Source organism: Dendronephthya gigantea, unplaced genomic scaffold, assembly GCF_004324835.1.
Source record: "Dendronephthya gigantea isolate DGI-Jeju-01 unplaced genomic scaffold, DenGig_1.0 000004F, whole genome shotgun sequence".
NCBI lineage: Eukaryota > Metazoa > Cnidaria > Anthozoa > Malacalcyonacea > Nephtheidae > Dendronephthya > Dendronephthya gigantea.
This window is the reverse complement of record NW_021163014.1, coordinates 283,369-301,631: the sequence shown is the minus strand read 5'-3', so window position 1 is coordinate 301,631 and position 18,263 is coordinate 283,369. Positions and strand designations below refer to the sequence as shown.

Genomic DNA, 18,263 nt, shown 5'->3' with positions numbered 1-18,263 from the left:
GGAAACCTTGGATTACCACGGGACTAGTAAAATCAATTAAAACTAAACATAAATTATTTGCCAAGTATTTAAGAAATAAAACTGATGCACATCATCGGAAATACAAAACTTACCGGAATAAATTGAACAATCTTATCAAACTTTCGAAGAAGATATTTTATTCAAAAAAACTTGAAAACGTGAAGTGTGATTTGAAACAAACTTGGAAAATTCTTAAAGATTTAACCAACACTACAAAACAGAAGTCCAAATACCCAAAATCGTTTAAACATAATGACGACGTCATATCTGATCCTACATTAATTGCTCAAACTTTTAATGACTTCTTTACAAATATAGGTCCTACTCTTGCCTCAAGTATTTTGGACCCTGGTTTGGACCCTACTTGCTACCTCACTGGCAACTATGGCCAATCTATGTTTTTTTCACCAACCGACATTACTGAAATAAATTGTCTGTTAAATAACATAAATATAAGTAAATCACCTGGTCCTGATGGACTACACCCCAAAGTGATAAAAAATGTAACTCAAATTATTTCTCCTATCCTTGTACACATTTTCAATCGTTCTATGGAAACAGGTGTTATTCCTGAGGCTCTCAAAATTGCAAAAATAACCCCTATCTATAAAGCTGACGATCCTATGGAATTTTCCAACTTTTGCCCCATATCAATATTGCCCATCTTGTCAAAAATTTTAGAAAAAATTATTTTAAAACGGTTAATTGATTATCTAAATGAACATAATATCTTAAACCAGTCGCAATTTGGCTTTAGAAAACACCACTCAACAACATTGGCTCTTGTGGATCTTGTTGATAGAATTTCTAACTCTATCGACAAGAAAGAGTGTAGTATTGGACTATTTGTAGATTTATCCAAGGCATTTGACACAATTGATCATAACATTCTATTAATGAAGTTATCCCACTACGGCATTCGTGGTTTACCACTAACATGGTTTACTAATTACCTGGCAAATAGGAAACAATATGTCAATATCAACGGTATATGTTCAGGTATGAATGTCATTCAGTGTGGTGTTCCACAAGGATCAATATTAGGACCAACCTTATTCCTTATCTATATTAATGATATTCTCAATAGCTCAATGCTGCTCAAGTTCATATTATTTGCAGATGATACTAACATTATCTATTCAGAAAAATCTTTAACTTATTTGGTGGAGAATATGAACTCTGAATTACAGAAAGTATCGATGTGGTTTAAATCGAACAAACTTTTATTAAATCCCAAAAAAACTAAATTTATCTTATTTACTTCTAAAAATAAAAACGTTTCTGCGGCTAACGTTAAAATTTACATTGATGGGATACAAATTGATCAAATCATTGATCAGAAATTTCTTGGAGTTATTATTAACTCTCGACTGGATTGGAAAAGTCATATCAATCATGTATGTAATAAAATGTCTAGAGCTATTGGAGTCATAAACAAAATTAAGCATTTAATCGATGCACAAGCCAGAAGAACGTTATATTGCTCACTTGTATTGCCTTACATCAATTATTGTAATGTGGTCTGGGCCAACACTTACCATTCTAATTTGGATAAAGTGTTTAAGCTACAGAAGCGTATTGTCAGAATTATTGCTAATGTCGGTTACTTGAGTCATACACAATCACTGTTTTCGAAGTATAAAATTCTTACAGTTTTCCAATTGAATCAATTACAGATGGGTGTTCTAATGTTTAAATGCATGAAACTAAAATCTTCACTTCCTGAATTATTTCGAAACTGCTTTATCTTAAATAGTGATGTTCATTCCTATAACACCAGAAGTGCTCGCAAGATACACCATCCAAGCAAGAACTAACACTAGAAAATTTTCATTTCGTTATAACGGCCCATTTTTATGGAATTCATTACCAATATATCTTACCGAACTTAATTCATTATCCTCATTTATAAATAAGTTTAGATATTACTTAACAAATTCATCAGTATGAATTTGTTTTGTTGTCCTTGTGTTGCTTTTTATGCATACATTTATTTGTTATCTTCTTTATCTACGCATTAGTAATTATAATTGTATTTAAATAGTATGTGGAGGGTTTCGTGATATTATTACAATCATGATCGAAACTCTTCAGCAACGTTTGTTTATTAATACTATCTTTTCAAGCATGCAGATTTTCCTATTGTAGTTCTGCAATTCTACTCTGGTTCTTTTTTTTCAAAAATACCTCATTACTCATTTGGTGACCATTCTTGACAAGCTCTTTTTTGGAGTTTAATAATGGTCTACCTCTACACCTACAATAACCTCATTAATGTAGATATAATAAATAATAATTCAAATATAACCTAATATTATTAATATGTATTTACAAGCTGAATGTAGAATGTGGGAAATAAAATGTTGTTGTTGTTGTTGTTGTTTTTGTATATTAAATAGTCTGAATACTCACTTTTTATGATTTATTTTTTTGTTTTGTATCAAATTATGCATTCATTGTAAAATTTTGTGTTTACAGTGAGAATACTTTTACCTACTGCAAAACGTTTCCAAACAAATTTTAATTTCACAGCTTTTAAGTGTTTACCTACTCTAGATCAAACAGACAAGGAGAAATATTTGCTTCATCGCATGTAAAACAAAGATAAGGATTCAACTCATCATATATATAAAAGCAAAAAATACTAAATTTTGTTGTTAATTCAGAAATATTGTCAAGGAAATTCCAGTACTCAACAATTAATAAGTTTTAGAAACTCGGAGTCAGAACAAACTACAGAAATGTAAATGTAAAGGTTTTTGTATTTTGTCTGTAGACTGTATTATAGTGTAGTTTGGTAGTGTAGTTTTGTGTAGTGTACTTTCAGGTAGTGTAGTGCAGTGCAGTGTGGTCTAGTGTAGTGTAGTGTATTGTGGTGTGGTGCGGTGCGGTGCAGTGCAGTGTAGTGTAGCGTAGTGTTAATAGTGCAGTGCAGTGTAGTGTAGTGTAGTTTAATACAAGCTACTTATCTTTGATATCCTTTATGATACCTATGCACTTCTAAATACCCTTTCATGCAGGGGCGTAGCTACGGGGGGGTGCGGGGGGGTGCTGCACCCCCCCAATGCCGTGCTTGTCGGCAAAATAAGGCAACTGTCGGCACAAAAATAAAATGAATTTTACTGATTTGTAATTTCGTACAAGTAATTTGAATGCATCGGAAAATACTTGAAAATGAAGAAATGAATTGTTTGTTCGGCCTCGGGTTCTGAAGATTCAGGCTTGCGCCATTGCGCGACAGTTCAGTGCCAGTTGCGGGCACATTTGACTTTTCGCAGCGCCACCTGCGGTCCGTACGCTGCAATAAGATATATCATATTACGTATATGAAAGTTGCGCTATGAAACATGATATAGCATACAAAACACAACACTCATCTGCGCGTCATTTGCTTTGGGAATGTTTATACTTTATTATATACACGAATTTGCGAAATTAAAAAGGTAAACGAATAAAACAAACTGAATGAATGGAGAGTAGCAAAGGTAAACGCAAACGGAAGCGAGAGAAACTGACATGTTTAGTCTGTAATCGGTCGTTTGATGATGATTACCGAAATGAACACAACAAGAAATACCACGATGATTTGTTAAAGGCAGGGAAATCAATATCTTATAAAGTGGCCGGTGCTCCCGCAAACCCGTTTGTCTTGGCGGCACAGATACATAAGGAAAAGGTAAGGCTGTTTTTAAATACCATATTTCTAGCTCCCCACAAACATATTAATTAGTAATAACCTCAAAGGAACATTTAAGTTTAAAACCTCCAATGTGTGATAACTATAGGTATCACAGACAAAGAATGATCCGGAAAGCTCTGGTGCCCCTTTGGAGACGTTGACTGTTTCCGCAGGCGAAAGTGTTGCCGAGAAAGATTCCCAACCCTCAAAATCACATAATGTTGACACAGCAGTACTTTCTTCAAAGGTAACTTTTTTATCTTTCAAGTCTAACTAAATTTATCCAATTAACTTTTTCCATATTTGTTATGAAATATTTGTAAATAGCTCTCAACGTTTTGAATTTTCAATAATATTGAATTAGGCATCAGGAAGCGAAAGTGACAAATCACACAAAGACGAAACAGTCGAGAGCTATACCGTGGAAGACGTGAACAAAGAGACCGAAGTAAGCGAGGGCGATGGTAACATCACATGGCTTCAGTGCGCAGGGTTGCTCCATTATCTCAAGTTTCAACTTCGTAACGTTGAAGGAATTATGGACGAAGTTGCATCGGCTGATAATCCCAATCAGGAACATTTTCTGAGCAAAGTGGTCGAAACTGCTGATCAAGTTAGGGAAACTGCAAGCGAGCTTGTTAAAAGATCATCTCAAGTTCTCAAAAACATTGAAAAGGAGAAGATGACACTCGAAGATAGCAATGAGAATTATTTTTCCCCTGCAATTCCACCATTGGATCCTGCATTGCGATCAAGGCATCTGACAGACAGTCAAAAAACGTACCTGATACAAATCGGTCCGAATCAACCGCATTTACAGGCATATCCAACCAACCCAAGTGCCTCCGACGTTATGAGAGAAGGCCACAAGCAGTCCAGGTTTAATCCATCCTGGTACAAAGATTACCCTCACCTGGAATATAGCATATCAAAAGATGCTGCCTTTTGCTTTGTATGTTCTCTGTTTAGCAGTGGTCCAGGGATGGAGAAAGCGGAAAGTGCTTGGAGTACAGAAGGAGTGCGCACATGGCATAAATTTAAGAGCTGTGGGAAGGCGAAGCCTGGGAAGTTAGCAACACACTTCTCATCTACGAGTCACAAAAGTGCCGTCCTGGCGTATGCAAATTTTGTGAAAACGTCTGGACACGTCGATGTACTGCTTTCTAAGGCCAGACGTCAGGCTCTCATCCAGGAAGAGGAAGACCTAATCCACAACAGGAAGATTGTTGAGATACTGCTCGACGTAACGAAAACACTCGGACGCCAAAGTATCGCGTTTAGAGGTCACGGAGATGACAAAGAAGGAAATTTCCAGCAGATTGTGATGATGATGGCCAGACATTGTCCCGATTTAAAAGCCTGGTTCAACACTACCCGGATGCGACCATACCGCATAACATATCTAAGTGCACACTCCCAAAACGAATTTATTCAACTAATTGGCCACCAATTGCAAAAACAGATTGCCAAAGAAATTGAAGAAGCCCACATGTACTCGGTCATGGCTGATACAACGCCAGATGTTTCACACAAAGATCGCCTTGCACTTGCTTGTCGGTACGTGGATGCCAACGGTCAGCCAAGAGAACGATTGATGTCACTGACGGAAGCCAAAGACAAGACGGGGGAAGGAGGAGCTAGGGAGATCATCGAGGCGCTAAATAAGCATGAGATCAATTTAGACGATCTATGCTTCCAAAGCTACGACTACGCAGCTTCAATGTCTGGAAGATTCAATGGAGTTCAAAAGAAGATTCAAGATAAGCTTGGAAGAAGAATTCCATATATGCCATGCTTAGCACACCGTTCAAACACGGTAATTGAACACAGTTGTGAAGCAAGCGCTATTATAACTGAGTTGTTCAACGTACTCGAGGAATTGTATGTTTTCTTCACGAGCAGTACCAAGCGCATTTCATCGCTTAAAGAGCACATCGATGATGCAGATATCGATAACCCGTTGCAGCTAAGGAACCTGTCCAAGACACGCTGGGTGGCTCGAGCGGAATCGATCAAGGCTGTGTGGTCGACGTACGAAGCAATCTTGAAATCATTGACGGATCTTAAAGAACGTTCAACTGATGGTAAGACAAAAACGGCTTCCTCGGGTTTGTTGGCCAAAATCACTCAATTCGATTTCATCGTGTGCATAATGTTTATGAAAAACATAATGTACAAAACGAAGAGAATGACGGAGATCCTTCAGAAAGAGGAACTTAACATCATTGACGCAATTACAATTATGGAATCAACCATAAAAAGCTTGGAAAGCGTGGCCAACGACAGTGATGCAATGAATGCAGAAATTCAAGCAGCAACTGTGTTCGCAGAACGGCTTGGTGTGGATGTAGAGAGTGATTTCCGACGCCATCATCGCCTCAGAAAACCACCTCGAAGAATCGATGACAACCCCTCTAATACTGTAGCACTAAGCCTGGAGTCCTTTTACCGGAAAGAATTTAAAGCAGTATTGGATACTCAGATCACCCGCTACAAAGAAGTGTACAACAGTTCCAAAGAAACGACTGGTCCACTGATCGATGTTTTGCATCCTTCCAAAGGCAAGGCCCACTGGAATCGTTTAAAGACTTCGGAGAATTTTTCCCACGAGACCAACGACCAGACGCAGAAGCTCTAATGGCAGAAATTGAAGTTTTCAAGGTGCACCTAGCTGACAATCACAACGACGTTAAAAATATTTCTGAGGCAGGCGAAATATCAGAGAAACAGAAGTCAGTGTTTCCCTTGACGAACAAGGCTTATCGCCTAGCTCTTACTGCACCAGTTACTGTAGCGAAAGACGAAAGAACATTTAGCAAGTTAAAGCTTGTGAAAACCCTGTGCAGATCAACGATGCGCGATGAACGACTGGAAGAACTGCTACTAATGGCTTGTGAAAAAGATATCACAGATAGCATAAGCATTTCCCGAATGGCTACAGCTTGGGCGGCTTTAAAACAACGTCGGGTCTCCATTTCCATATCATAGAGAAGACTAGAACTGTATGTCTGTATATACTGTAGTGGGAAATTTTATAAAATGCACACACGTTTCAACATTTTAGAAGTTTTAAATTTAGGAATCACATGAATAAAATATTTTACTTGGGAGTTATTGCCTTTTATATCACCTTCGACCACGCCCTAATTGCGCACTTAGCCACGCCCTTTTATCGGCAAAATGCGGTCGTGCACCCCCCCAAAACAATGACACTCGCTTCGCCCCTGCTTTCATGTACTACAAGTTTTGTTTGAGTTTAATATGCTGTGTTTTTTAATAGTTCTCAATTTTATTTGCTATCTTGGTGGGCTTGTAGCTACATGCATGCATGAATCATTGTTGTGTATTTTATGTGTTTTCATGTTCTTGGTTTAATAGAGTATGTGACTGTTTCATGTCTTGGTGATGAAGTTGATATAGAATTAGAAGATGATGGCACTCTACTTTTAAGTAGTTTACAAGCTAATTTTGCAAACGGAAGTGGCCTTATTTATTATACTGATGAAGGTAGAAAACGAAGCATTCGAGTGTCAGAAGGCAAGTTGTTTCCTCCAAGAGGCAGATGGGGAGAACGAGCATATTCAGTTATTACTATTATTATCAACAGTCCAGCAGCACCAAGCAGCACCAAATCAGATCATCTAAATGTGGTGAATAATACTATCAACAGTTCAAGTACTATTAATTTAAAAAGCAAGGTGATGAATACAGGGGATGTGTGCAGGACAAAACAATCAACACTTATAGCTGATGGAAAAACGCTGAAGTTGGGTCCTGAATTAGTTGTGAGTATACATAAATATAATTTCTTTCAATGTTGCCATAGTAAGAACAGTAATGTTTTCTTTTGTGGAAACACCACAAATTATTTATTACCTGTAAGCTCAGATCATTATCAGTGAAAGTGAAATTTTTTCCCCTACCCTCAGGTAGAAAGCTGTGCAAATAATGATTCGTTAGTTACCAGTGTGGAAGTAGATGCTGAGAAAATAAAAGAGCATAGTGTCATCTATAAAAAGTCTCCTGATCTATGCAGTCCATATGAAAAAGCCATTAATGATGCATCGTTACAGCTCTGTTTGGATCATCCTTTGTTGCTGCAAGAGAGAGGAAAATTGCTTTCTTTGGCACGTGAAAAAGTTCATGCTGAAGGCTATCAGTACAGGAAGAAGAAATCTCGATTTAAACTATTTGGCAGTAAGACAGATACTCCACAGGTTGCCAAAAAGCCAAAATTGACACAGGAACTAAGGGACAAGAGAATTACCGCAATCAATGAAGACCTAGCTGAACTAGATACAAGGCTGATATACCTTGAGAAATCGAGAGATAAATTTGTGGCTGTCCAGCAATATGAGCGAGCTGCTGAGAAGAGCAAAGAGTTGTCAAGTCTAAGAGCAGAAAAGCGGTAGCTGCAGTCGGAAATGAGCCAAATGCAAAAGCTGGAAGCCAAATCCCAGAAGTACTTGACATCTAGAAAAGCGACGACTACAACACAGAATACGTCAAAGATATCCGACCAAACATCCAATGAAGATCAAAAACAACGCAAGCTGCAGTCATTTTTTAAGACCAGTGCGCCTTCGCCCACTGTCACAGATGCTACAGCTGAGGAGAAAGATGCCGATATTATTACGCTGATGGATGATGAAAAAGTGAGCCCACGGCATAAATCCTGTACATCTGATTCCGATGAGGATAATTTTTTGTTGGAGAGTCAGAAACGCAAAAGCAAACTGAAAAACTAAATTGGTATAAGAACTTTAAGGCAACCAGATTAGGTAATAGCTATAAGGTGGCCTTTGGTGTTTACGTTTCTCCAATACCTGTTTCAAAGTTTAATTTGCAAGACTTTATTGCTATAAGACCGTTGTTTTGTTCATATAAACATAATATACAAGAAGGAAACGCTTGTAAAGATTGTTTGGCACTTGTTGGATTCGCAAAATTTCTGGAGACGGAGTGCATTGTTGAACTGTCTACAACATACAAGAAATTTTTCCCTCTCATTTCATATAAAGCCGATCAAGCTGTTAGAAAAATAATGCAAATGCCTGTCTCTGTTGTGCACATGAGTTTTCAAGGTCCTGGGTCAAAAATTATTTGTGATTGCCAATGTTCCTGGTATGGACGTTCAGAGATTTGCAAGACTTGCTGAAAAGTGTTTGCCACAAACTCAAACAACGACAGTGATGACAAAAGCCATGCTTAAAGATCTGTGTAGTATGGCCAGTTCAGAGTCAGATCGACTTCTTATTAAATTTACCTGTTGCAAAGGGCAGAACTTGTCAAGTAACAAATCCAGCAAAATATATGGTTTTACTGATTTTACTAAACAAGAAACAAAAATTAACGAAGCCATCAGTTCATTGAGAGAAGTTCGTGAGGCTGTTGACATGCTGGCAACTGTAAAAGATAAAGCCATATTACAAGGATTTGGGTTGACCATAAGTTCGGATGAGGACAGTCTACAAGATGAGTCATGTTCAGACAGTGAAGGGGACTGTAACTGGGTTTCTGAAGAGGAAGATCATGTGTCAAGAGTATGCACTTCTCAGTTGGAGCAAGAGTCTGGGCAGCTAGCCACTAACAATCTTGTGGAAGAGGAGGACAAAGTAGTAACTGATACTGAGTCTGACAATCCAGACGATTGGCTAACTCTAAATTTACAGAAAAAAGTTAAGCAAAGAACGTATTTGAACAAGAAGAAGCACCAAAGAATTTTTGCAAAGAAAAAAGCTGAACAACAACTTCTTAAAAGAAAAGTGGTATCAAGAGTTGTCAACAAGTTTCCTAACATAGGTAGACATATTGAGGAGTTTGCTCGCTCACGTAAAGTAGGCGCTGACGCTTGGAGAAGGACTGGTGTTCTTACGTTTGATGGCAACACAAAGACTGGTCCATAAGCAACATACACGCGAATACAGAAACAACTAGAAGAAAAGTACCATACAAAATTCGGGTATGGTACAATAGTTCAGCTGTGTGTAGTGAGGAACAAACATAGGCTATCTGCCAAACGATACAAGGGAGTTGCAAAAATAACTTGTAGAAGGGCAAGGAAAGGTTTTGCCATCAGGATGTATTACAGACTACATCATATCTTTTCCCTGAGACTGGTACAACACCGAAAGTTTGTGTTGGAGTAGTGAAGCCTCATATACTGTACGAAAAATCACCAGCGCAACATATGGCAGATGTGAATATGCTAAGTGGTAAGATCGAACTGTCACACGCCTTCAAAGCTTCAAATGGAAAAGCAAAAGATATTTGGTATGTAAGAGTTGATGGAGCAGGGGATGAAGGACCGTCTCACAAAGAAGTAGCATTCTTATGGGCGGAGAAACATTTGAATGAGGAGCACCAACTAACATGCGTCACAACAAGACATTCGGGAGGTTCATATATGAATGAAGTTGAACTGATGAATGGCTGTTCGGCTGTCGCCAATTCAAACCTCTACATCCGTCAACCCTCGGTGGGCCTGTTAATGATGCTAACGGTTTCAATGAAGCCCAACTAAAGAAAAATCTCGATCTAGCAGCAGATGTATATATATCACGCGTGCAAGGAGCTCCATGTGGCGAGGCTAATATTCGTTTAGTTAAGGGTGCATCTGGTGTTGAAGCAAGAAAACTTCTGGATAGACGAACAATGCTTATCACATTTCTAAGTGGGAAAGTAGAAGAAAAGAAGGAATTAAACAAAAACATCCAGATGACTATTCATATTCTCAAAAAGTTTGGAACATATTCAACAGTCACAAGAGGGCTGATATTCCAGAAAATGTAATACTGCAACATCAAACCAACGTTATTGGTACGAAGGTGGACCTCCACTGTCGTACTTTCCTCTTCCAGTCCCTGACCCAACTAGACCTTGGGGTGCCGACTGTTCAAGTTTCCAAGGCCCTTGTCCTGGCCATTATATGAAACCTCGAGACGCTTGGCTACATGTACAAACGCATGGAAATAAAGTATTCCAAACTGAACCACCATCTGTAGTCCTCCAGAAAGAATTTGATCAGAGCGTTAAAAAAGAACAGAATATCATTGAAGATGAAGTTAAAAAAGCAAATTTGGCAAAAGACACCCATTTAACAGTCCAAGAAATTACTATGTGGTTAAACCATCTTCATGATGTAAGGATGAGGAGACAAAAAGGAGCCAAGAAAGCAGCGGCAACAAGAGCTCCTAAAAAAGGTTAGTATTTGGACCTGTGACTCAATTATAACAGATCATATCGAAAAACTTATTCAAAATTATTAAACTTTTTAAATAGCATCCATTGAAGCCCAAGACTCGTCGGAAGACTCGGGAGATGAAGTCGTCTGTCCTTGCAGTGAGCAAAACAACAAGGAAAACATGATTGGTTGTGACAACTCCACCTGCCCTATAAAGTGGTTCCACTTCTCGTGTGCATCAATTACAGCAAGAAATGTTCCCAGTGGAAAGTGGTTTTGTCAAAACTGCCAAACATTGTAGATGAAAGTTCGTCTACAATGTTTGGTAGTTTCATCTACAGTGTTTGACAGAGCCACTTTGCACTGGTGAATAATTATGGGAAATAAAAAAGAACGTTTTCATGTGATGTCATCAAAACTCTAAAATCTAAATTATAAATCCTATGAACCTGAGCGTTTTATATGGTTTGCAGATCGTTGTTGTGAAGTAACGTCGAAAATTTTAGGTTGATACATTTCTTCTAGTGTTAGTATTTGTTAAACCCTTAAAAGTGTTGTTAAACCATTCTGAGTTTAGATCTGACCATTTTCATTAAAATTCTGCTTTTGATTCTTGTTTTTTTTTCGGCGCCATGTTGGTGTTCCGAAATGGTACACCAACATGGCGGCCTCGTATTAAATAAAAAATTGACAAAAAATTGACGTTTTAATTTCCCTCTTGTTCCACTACCAACCGCGCTACTATTTGCAACTCACCAGTCGCAAATTTTGGCTCTAGTTATATTTTTGCTTTTGCAAAACATAGAAAATATTACAAGAATGTTAGCTTCTGAAAAAGTCTGACGTCAATAAAAAAGCTCTACAGAGGTGCGCACAATTTGCACAAAGCTACTGTAAAAAGCGTGTTGTTATTTAAAAAAAATTATAAAGTTATATACATAAAGTATTCTGATGAACAGATTAACATGAACGCTACCAATGGTCTAGCAGTTTGTGGGTCAGAAAAAATTTGAACTTTGAAGCTATTTTGGTTTACAACACTATTACCAGTAAAGTTTTCGGTACATTAATCAAGGTTGATTGGTCATTCCACTCACATACCAGTTGCAATATCAATATTATCATTTGTTAATAACAAAATACAAAATAATAAGCTTTCAAATAGCGTATTAATTATTTGACGTCGTACGAGGTAATTTTTAAATTTGTTTAAATGCTTTAAATCAGAGTATTATTAAAACCAACTGTATTTACATTTAATAAACAGTTTGTTATTTATTAATTTTTTTTTTTTGTTTCACGATAAATTCACTCCTGCTTGAAAACTCAACACACTAAAAAAATTGTGTTTCGAAACTTGATATTTTGAAACACCTTGTTGTAGGTGGGGCTTCGGCAGTGCTGCTTGCCCCTATATATGGGGCATTTTCCTGCATTTTTTTGTTCAGCTTTCTAATCCCCCATGTTTCCCCGGGGTGGGGGTGGTGGGGGTTTCCGGTGACAAGTGCATTATATGTTGTAAATGCGTTTGCTTTTCCCACTAGTAAATATGTAAATACAACAAGCTTTTATTTGAATATTGTCACTCTGATGAAAAATATTTTAATAAAAGAACTGTAACGTTGGACCCTAAAACTGGGTGTGTCAGTGTCGTAGGGACTATTAGCATACTAATCAGTCCCACACCAGTCAAGTTTTGGAATATATATTTCCTTCTATGTACAGTTTTGTATATATCTCTCTCGTATAAATCTCTTTCTTGTATGTATCTCTTATATATGTAATTGTGTGAGCGTTTATATAGTACTTGCCCTCATTAAATCTGACCTAATATGCGCACAAACTATGGTAATACAATCCGATCGTCAGATAACTAAGATAGTGCTATTACCGTAGAAGGCAATTCATTGGTTAAAGTTAGCACGGTGTTTGCACTGTTCAAGGCGCTGCACTACTTGTACATTTAGCGCAATAGTTGTTTCTCTGACTTCCGTTTAAGCTGTGTTCTAGCACTGCTAGAAGTACGTCATCAACGCGAACCGCTATGCCATATAACTGCTGAGATTATGCACTATACTTATACAGACATATGTATATTCAAATCTACGCTACAGTACCTTTGTATAATCCTTCCCCAAAAGAAACATTCATATTACTTACTAGCCTATTGACAGTCGATTCCAGTAAAAAAAATAAATAATGAAAAAAAACTTAAACTAGTCTATTTTGCGCAGGTTGCAGGTTGAAGTACATCCGGATACATTTGGACAAAAGTAAAATGTGGTTTCAACAACAGTTCTGACAGAAAGACAAAAGACAAGTTCTGTTCAAAAGACTTTTTTGACCTTCTATATTTGTGACCAGCCATGTCAACCATCCAGCCAGCCATAGCGGTTAAAGGTTGCAGGGTTTCCAGATTACTTTTTTAGAACCTTGTTGAACATTTTCCAAAACAGAGCTATTGTGGATGTGATCTCACCATGACATTCCATCCTTGCCAGCTGGATAAGCTTTTTCTTTTGATTCAGATTTGTTTCAGATTAACTAAAAGATCCGCATGTACAAAGTTGTAAGCTTGTGGATTGTGGGGCAAGTATCTTTTGCTGGCTGGTTATAATCCTCAATTATTTTCAACATTATGACTGATGACTACCGCTATCAAACCTTTCTAGTCAGCCCAAATAATATGCGTTACAGAAACAAAAATTACTCCAGATTGATAGATTAAGTGAAAGCACAAAGCATGTGTATGGTGTGAAAATACAATATTTGTGTCTCAGATTTGATAAGATTTACACGGTAGGTAGCGTTTGGATGGCAATATTTGTGCTTTGGATCAGATTCACATGGTAGCCTTCGGATCGGACAACTATATTTGTGCTTCAAATCGGATTAGTTTCATGTGGTAGCCTTTGGATTGGATTGGACAACAATATTTGTGCTTTGGATCAGATTCGGGTCAAAGCATTTTGCAAACCACCGGATCAAAAGCCCTTAAACCGATCCAATGCACACCTTTAATAGAGATAAATATCAACAATACAATAATAATAATAACAAGCTAAGTAAAGTATTTAAGGCCAAAGCTGTCATGGAATCAACTTCAGCTTTAAATTCTGCAAATCACGCTTGTGTTCAACTTGCTAGCAACATTATCTGAGCACTTTCTGAAAGAGAATATGCTATCATGCAAGTGGCTCTGTAGAAACAAGTTTTGAACTTTATACAATATTCTATAAATTCTATAATATTTTATTGGTACATTATGTAGAGCACTATACAGTAGTCAATCACTTTTTAAAAAAAAAGCACTGACTTACAGTCAGTTGAATTGTTTTTACAGAAACACTGGATGTTGCTTCTTAACATGTTTTTGTACCAATTTGCACTCCACAGACATGGCAAGAAAATAGATTGATGTCGGGTAAGGTTACCCTTACTAGCAAAAATATTGCAAAATTCACTGCATTAAAATGTTTTTCAAATGAAGTTTACCCATCTGTTTTTTTAATAAGGATGAGTGGTTAAATACTTAATAACCATGTGTTTTTTTAATAAGGATGATGCTTTTTTAATAAGGATGAGTGATTAAATACTTGGTAACACGGGTTGGGATAAAGCGCAGAAACGGAATACAATACAATGTTACAATACAATACAATACAAACAATTTATTTAGACACTGAGGAATCTTCAGTTAAAAAATGCAACTGGTTTACAAAATTGCCATGAGAGAGTCGCTATGTAAATTAGTAAACTAATCATTTGTGGCTTTCTTAAATTGAAAAAAGAGGGCTCAGGAAAGCTATTCCATAGAAAGCCTTGTTATAGCATAAGCTGAGTTCAGGGGCAGATCTAGGGGTAGTCAAACTAGTCACGCGACTAGGGTAAAAATTGCACAGATATAATAATTCAGAAAACTTCCAAGTACTCCAGTTTAAATATCCCATACAGCATCAGAAGTCTGCATATTAATTTTCCAGTAAGTCATGCAGATTAGTCAAAAAAGCAGATGACTGCATGAATTTTGACTAATCTGGGGCAGATTCAAGCCATTTGATTGGTCAATTCGCATTTTGACTAAAGTTTGCAGGGGGGTTGGGTTGGGTAAACTAGTCAACTTCAGTCAATAGGAATAATAATAACATTTTAGTTCGCAAAGTTCAAATTTGCTGAAGATTTTTTATCGAATACGATCCCTCATGCGAATTGATAATGCCAGTCTATGAATAGGAGACAATCAGGTTTGCAATTTTATTCGCAAAAGGCAGATCTTCCGAAGGAAATTCACACGCAAATGCAAAATCAGTTGAAGAGCTTCTTGCCGCTATCTAAGACACAAAGAACATGCTGCCAATAAATTTCCCTTCTTGGTAAGAAGTGTACAGCATCAAGGTTAATAATTCTGTTGATTTTATTATAAGCAATATACTACAATAATAATGAACCTAATATGTTTTGTGGCACTATAAATGTATGAGCCAAGGTTTGTTATTGTATGTTATTGTACATTAGCAGTTCCCGGTCAGACCAAAGGATCATTTTAGAGCTGATTATAATTCATATTATGTAACATTTACATCAACTGAAGCTTTCCTGTCACCATTTTTATCGAACAAACCAGTTTAGCACACAGATTTACAAATTTTTTTGCTGAAACATTAAAGTGGAAGTTTAAAGCTTATAAAAGCATAATTTGTTGTATAGTGTGGTGTAATATGATCTGTGATATGTATTATGAATAATTTTCATTTCAAAATAAAATGCGCACCCCCTTCCTCCCCCCCACCAATCGTTCCGAAAAAATAATCGGGAGAAATGCACCTGCGGTAGTTGGACCGAAAATTTTTGACTAGGGTGAGAAAATTTATAGATATGCCCCTGGCTACATTTTAGATAGTGATTTGTGGTTTTGGTAAATTTAATTCAAATTGATTATTTTTAAAATCCTACTAAGAATTTCGAATAGAAAACAAGCTTTGTAAATATGGAGGCATATTTTCTTTTAATATTTTGAACATCAAACTGAGCCTTAATATTTTACGTGGTACATAAAGATTATCTAACTGCAAGCGATTTAAGAGAGCACAAGCGTTGACTTCATAGCTTGACCTCATTATGACTTGAACTGCTCGGTTTTGTAGTTTTTGTAATTTTTTTGCAAGTGTGTCCTCTAATTCATCCCAAACCAAGCAGCAGTAGTCAAAATGAGGTTGTATTAAAACGAAATAAAGCTGAACTGCTGCTTTGCGCTATATAAAGGGTCTTACGCGCTTTGACGCTCCAATAGCCGGAGAAACCTTTTTGGATATTTTGTCAATATGCTCTGACCACGAGAGGTGACAATCAATATACATAACTAGAGATTTGGAAAGATTGACCCTGTTTATTTCAGGATTGTTAATGGAATAAGATATATCATTATCGGTAATATTAATTCTTTTCTGCAATCCTATTATCATGAATTCCGTTTTAACTATATTCAAACTAAGCTTATTGGCTGTAAGCCAGTCATTCAGATTTTCTATATCACAGTTAATAACAAATTGCATTTTGTCCAATAAATCAGCGGATGTTTCTTGGGGGAAACTCCAAAACTATTCAGTTTTCTCTCAAATACTTTAATGTTAACAAAGAGGTAAAAACTTGTTTCTGCAACTCTTCTTCATATATCAAAAGGTCTTTGTCTAGTGTACTCTAAAATACTTTAGTCTTTTGGCGACGATCCATACTGAATAAGTTTATGTATTTATATTATCGAAACACGTCAAAATTGTTAATGTAATTTAACATTGTTAAAAAGTAGAAGGTCAATATCGACGAGGAAATTACTTGGGAACATGTCACTTAAAATGACCTGTAAAGTAAATATTATTGCTACCCTTGGGAATCACAAAATTACTTTTCCGGTCATGAGGTGACAGCCCATGGGATTTCCTCCCAAACAATAGTACTGTAGTACAAACTACAAGTTTCAGGATTCAAGAACATAAGTTCTAGGCAGATACTAGTTTGTGTCAATAATTTTTTTGTTATATTTTGCTCGAGTTTTGACACAAACGCTAGATTACTAATAGGACGTAAGTTCTTAAACACCGGTTTCAAACCAATTTTCTTAAGTGATGGAAGAACAACAGGCTCTTTCCAATCCCTAGAAAAATAACCAGACTCCATAGACACATTGATAACTTTAGTGATTACAAACAACAGTGTATCAATACACTGCAATAGTAATGCTGGTAATTAGTGTACGGACATCATCCTCAGATAATGAAACAAAAGAGTCAAATGAAGGTACCATATTACACGTTTCAATTGCAAAATCCTGTGAAACAACATTGTCCAGCTCATCCCGGATGCTAGAAATTTTTTGAACGGGAGCATAATGGTCCAAAAGAGCAGATAGTGTGGTATTGTAAGAACTAACCAAGGTATCCATTTTCCTCAGGGGATCTTGACACAATACAGAATTAGATAGATCTCGAACAAATGATGATATATCCATAGCTTTCGTTTTCCGGAATGATACTTCCTTTCTTAAAAACTGTGGCTTTGATATGTTAAGATCAAATATAACGGAGCAATGATCTGAAAGATAGCAACTTGGTCTGGGGGAATGACACCATATGGAATGAATTTCACAAGTGATAAGTAGGACCAACGTCTTACCAGATACATGAGTAGGAAAATTTACGTGTTGCACCAAACCCATAGATTGAAGAAAGTCCAGGAACTTCACAGCATCATTGTCTGAATGTGCATTAACATGGATATTGAAGTCGCCAGCTATCAAAAGAGGCTCAGTTGCCATAATAACAGATTCCAAAAACTCTGCAAATTCCGAAATGAAGGCACTCGTGGTTACAGGATGTATAGCTGAATACGGGGGCCTATAAATTACAACTAGCCGTATCCTAAATGTGTCAGAGGCAATAATCCAGTCAGAGCATTCAAAAGAATTCATAATAGCTGCCTTACGCTTTTTTACTCTAAGTGTATTATGCACTAAAATGGCAGTCCCTCCGTCGATTCTGTTAAGGCGCGAACAGTTAAAAAGGGAATATCCAGTAGGTGTAGCATCAATCCTAGCTGCAGCGTCGACAGACTTAAGCAATGTTTCAGTAAGAACAGCCATGTCGACCTTAGATTCGTAAATATAATCAGCAAATTCAGCACCCTTGCTTTTTAGTGACTGGATATTCAACAAACAACATTTCATAAACTGTCCTTTATTGTTATAAACAATTGTGGGTGCAGTCAATGGAACTTGAATTAAATTTGAACAATCACAACAATTCACTCTTCGCTTACAATCTCATCTATTTGTGATGACTGTTTCTATTCTTTTTGCTACGTCAACTTGCTTTTCCCAAAACCGCA

At 37.0% G+C, this 18,263-nt stretch overlaps 2 protein-coding genes across 2 annotated transcripts; one reads left to right on the top strand and one right to left on the bottom strand.

Moving 5' to 3' along the window:
* The first annotated feature begins 3,344 nt into the window (after positions 1 to 3,344).
* Positions 3,345 to 6,338, top strand: LOC114544291 (zinc finger MYM-type protein 1-like). The gene is made up of 3 exons (XM_028562964.1): positions 3,345 to 3,697; positions 3,807 to 3,947; positions 4,065 to 6,338. Exons 1-3 carry the CDS (start codon positions 3,491 to 3,493, stop codon positions 6,336 to 6,338), a joined length of 2,622 nt encoding a protein of 873 aa, XP_028418765.1. The 5' UTR covers positions 3,345 to 3,490.
* Positions 6,339 to 17,097: 10,759 nt separating this feature from the next.
* Positions 17,098 to 18,018, bottom strand: LOC114544280. The gene has a single exon (XM_028562953.1). It carries the CDS (start codon positions 18,016 to 18,018, stop codon positions 17,098 to 17,100), a length of 921 nt encoding a protein of 306 aa, XP_028418754.1.
* Between the last annotated feature and the right edge of the window lie 245 nt (positions 18,019 to 18,263).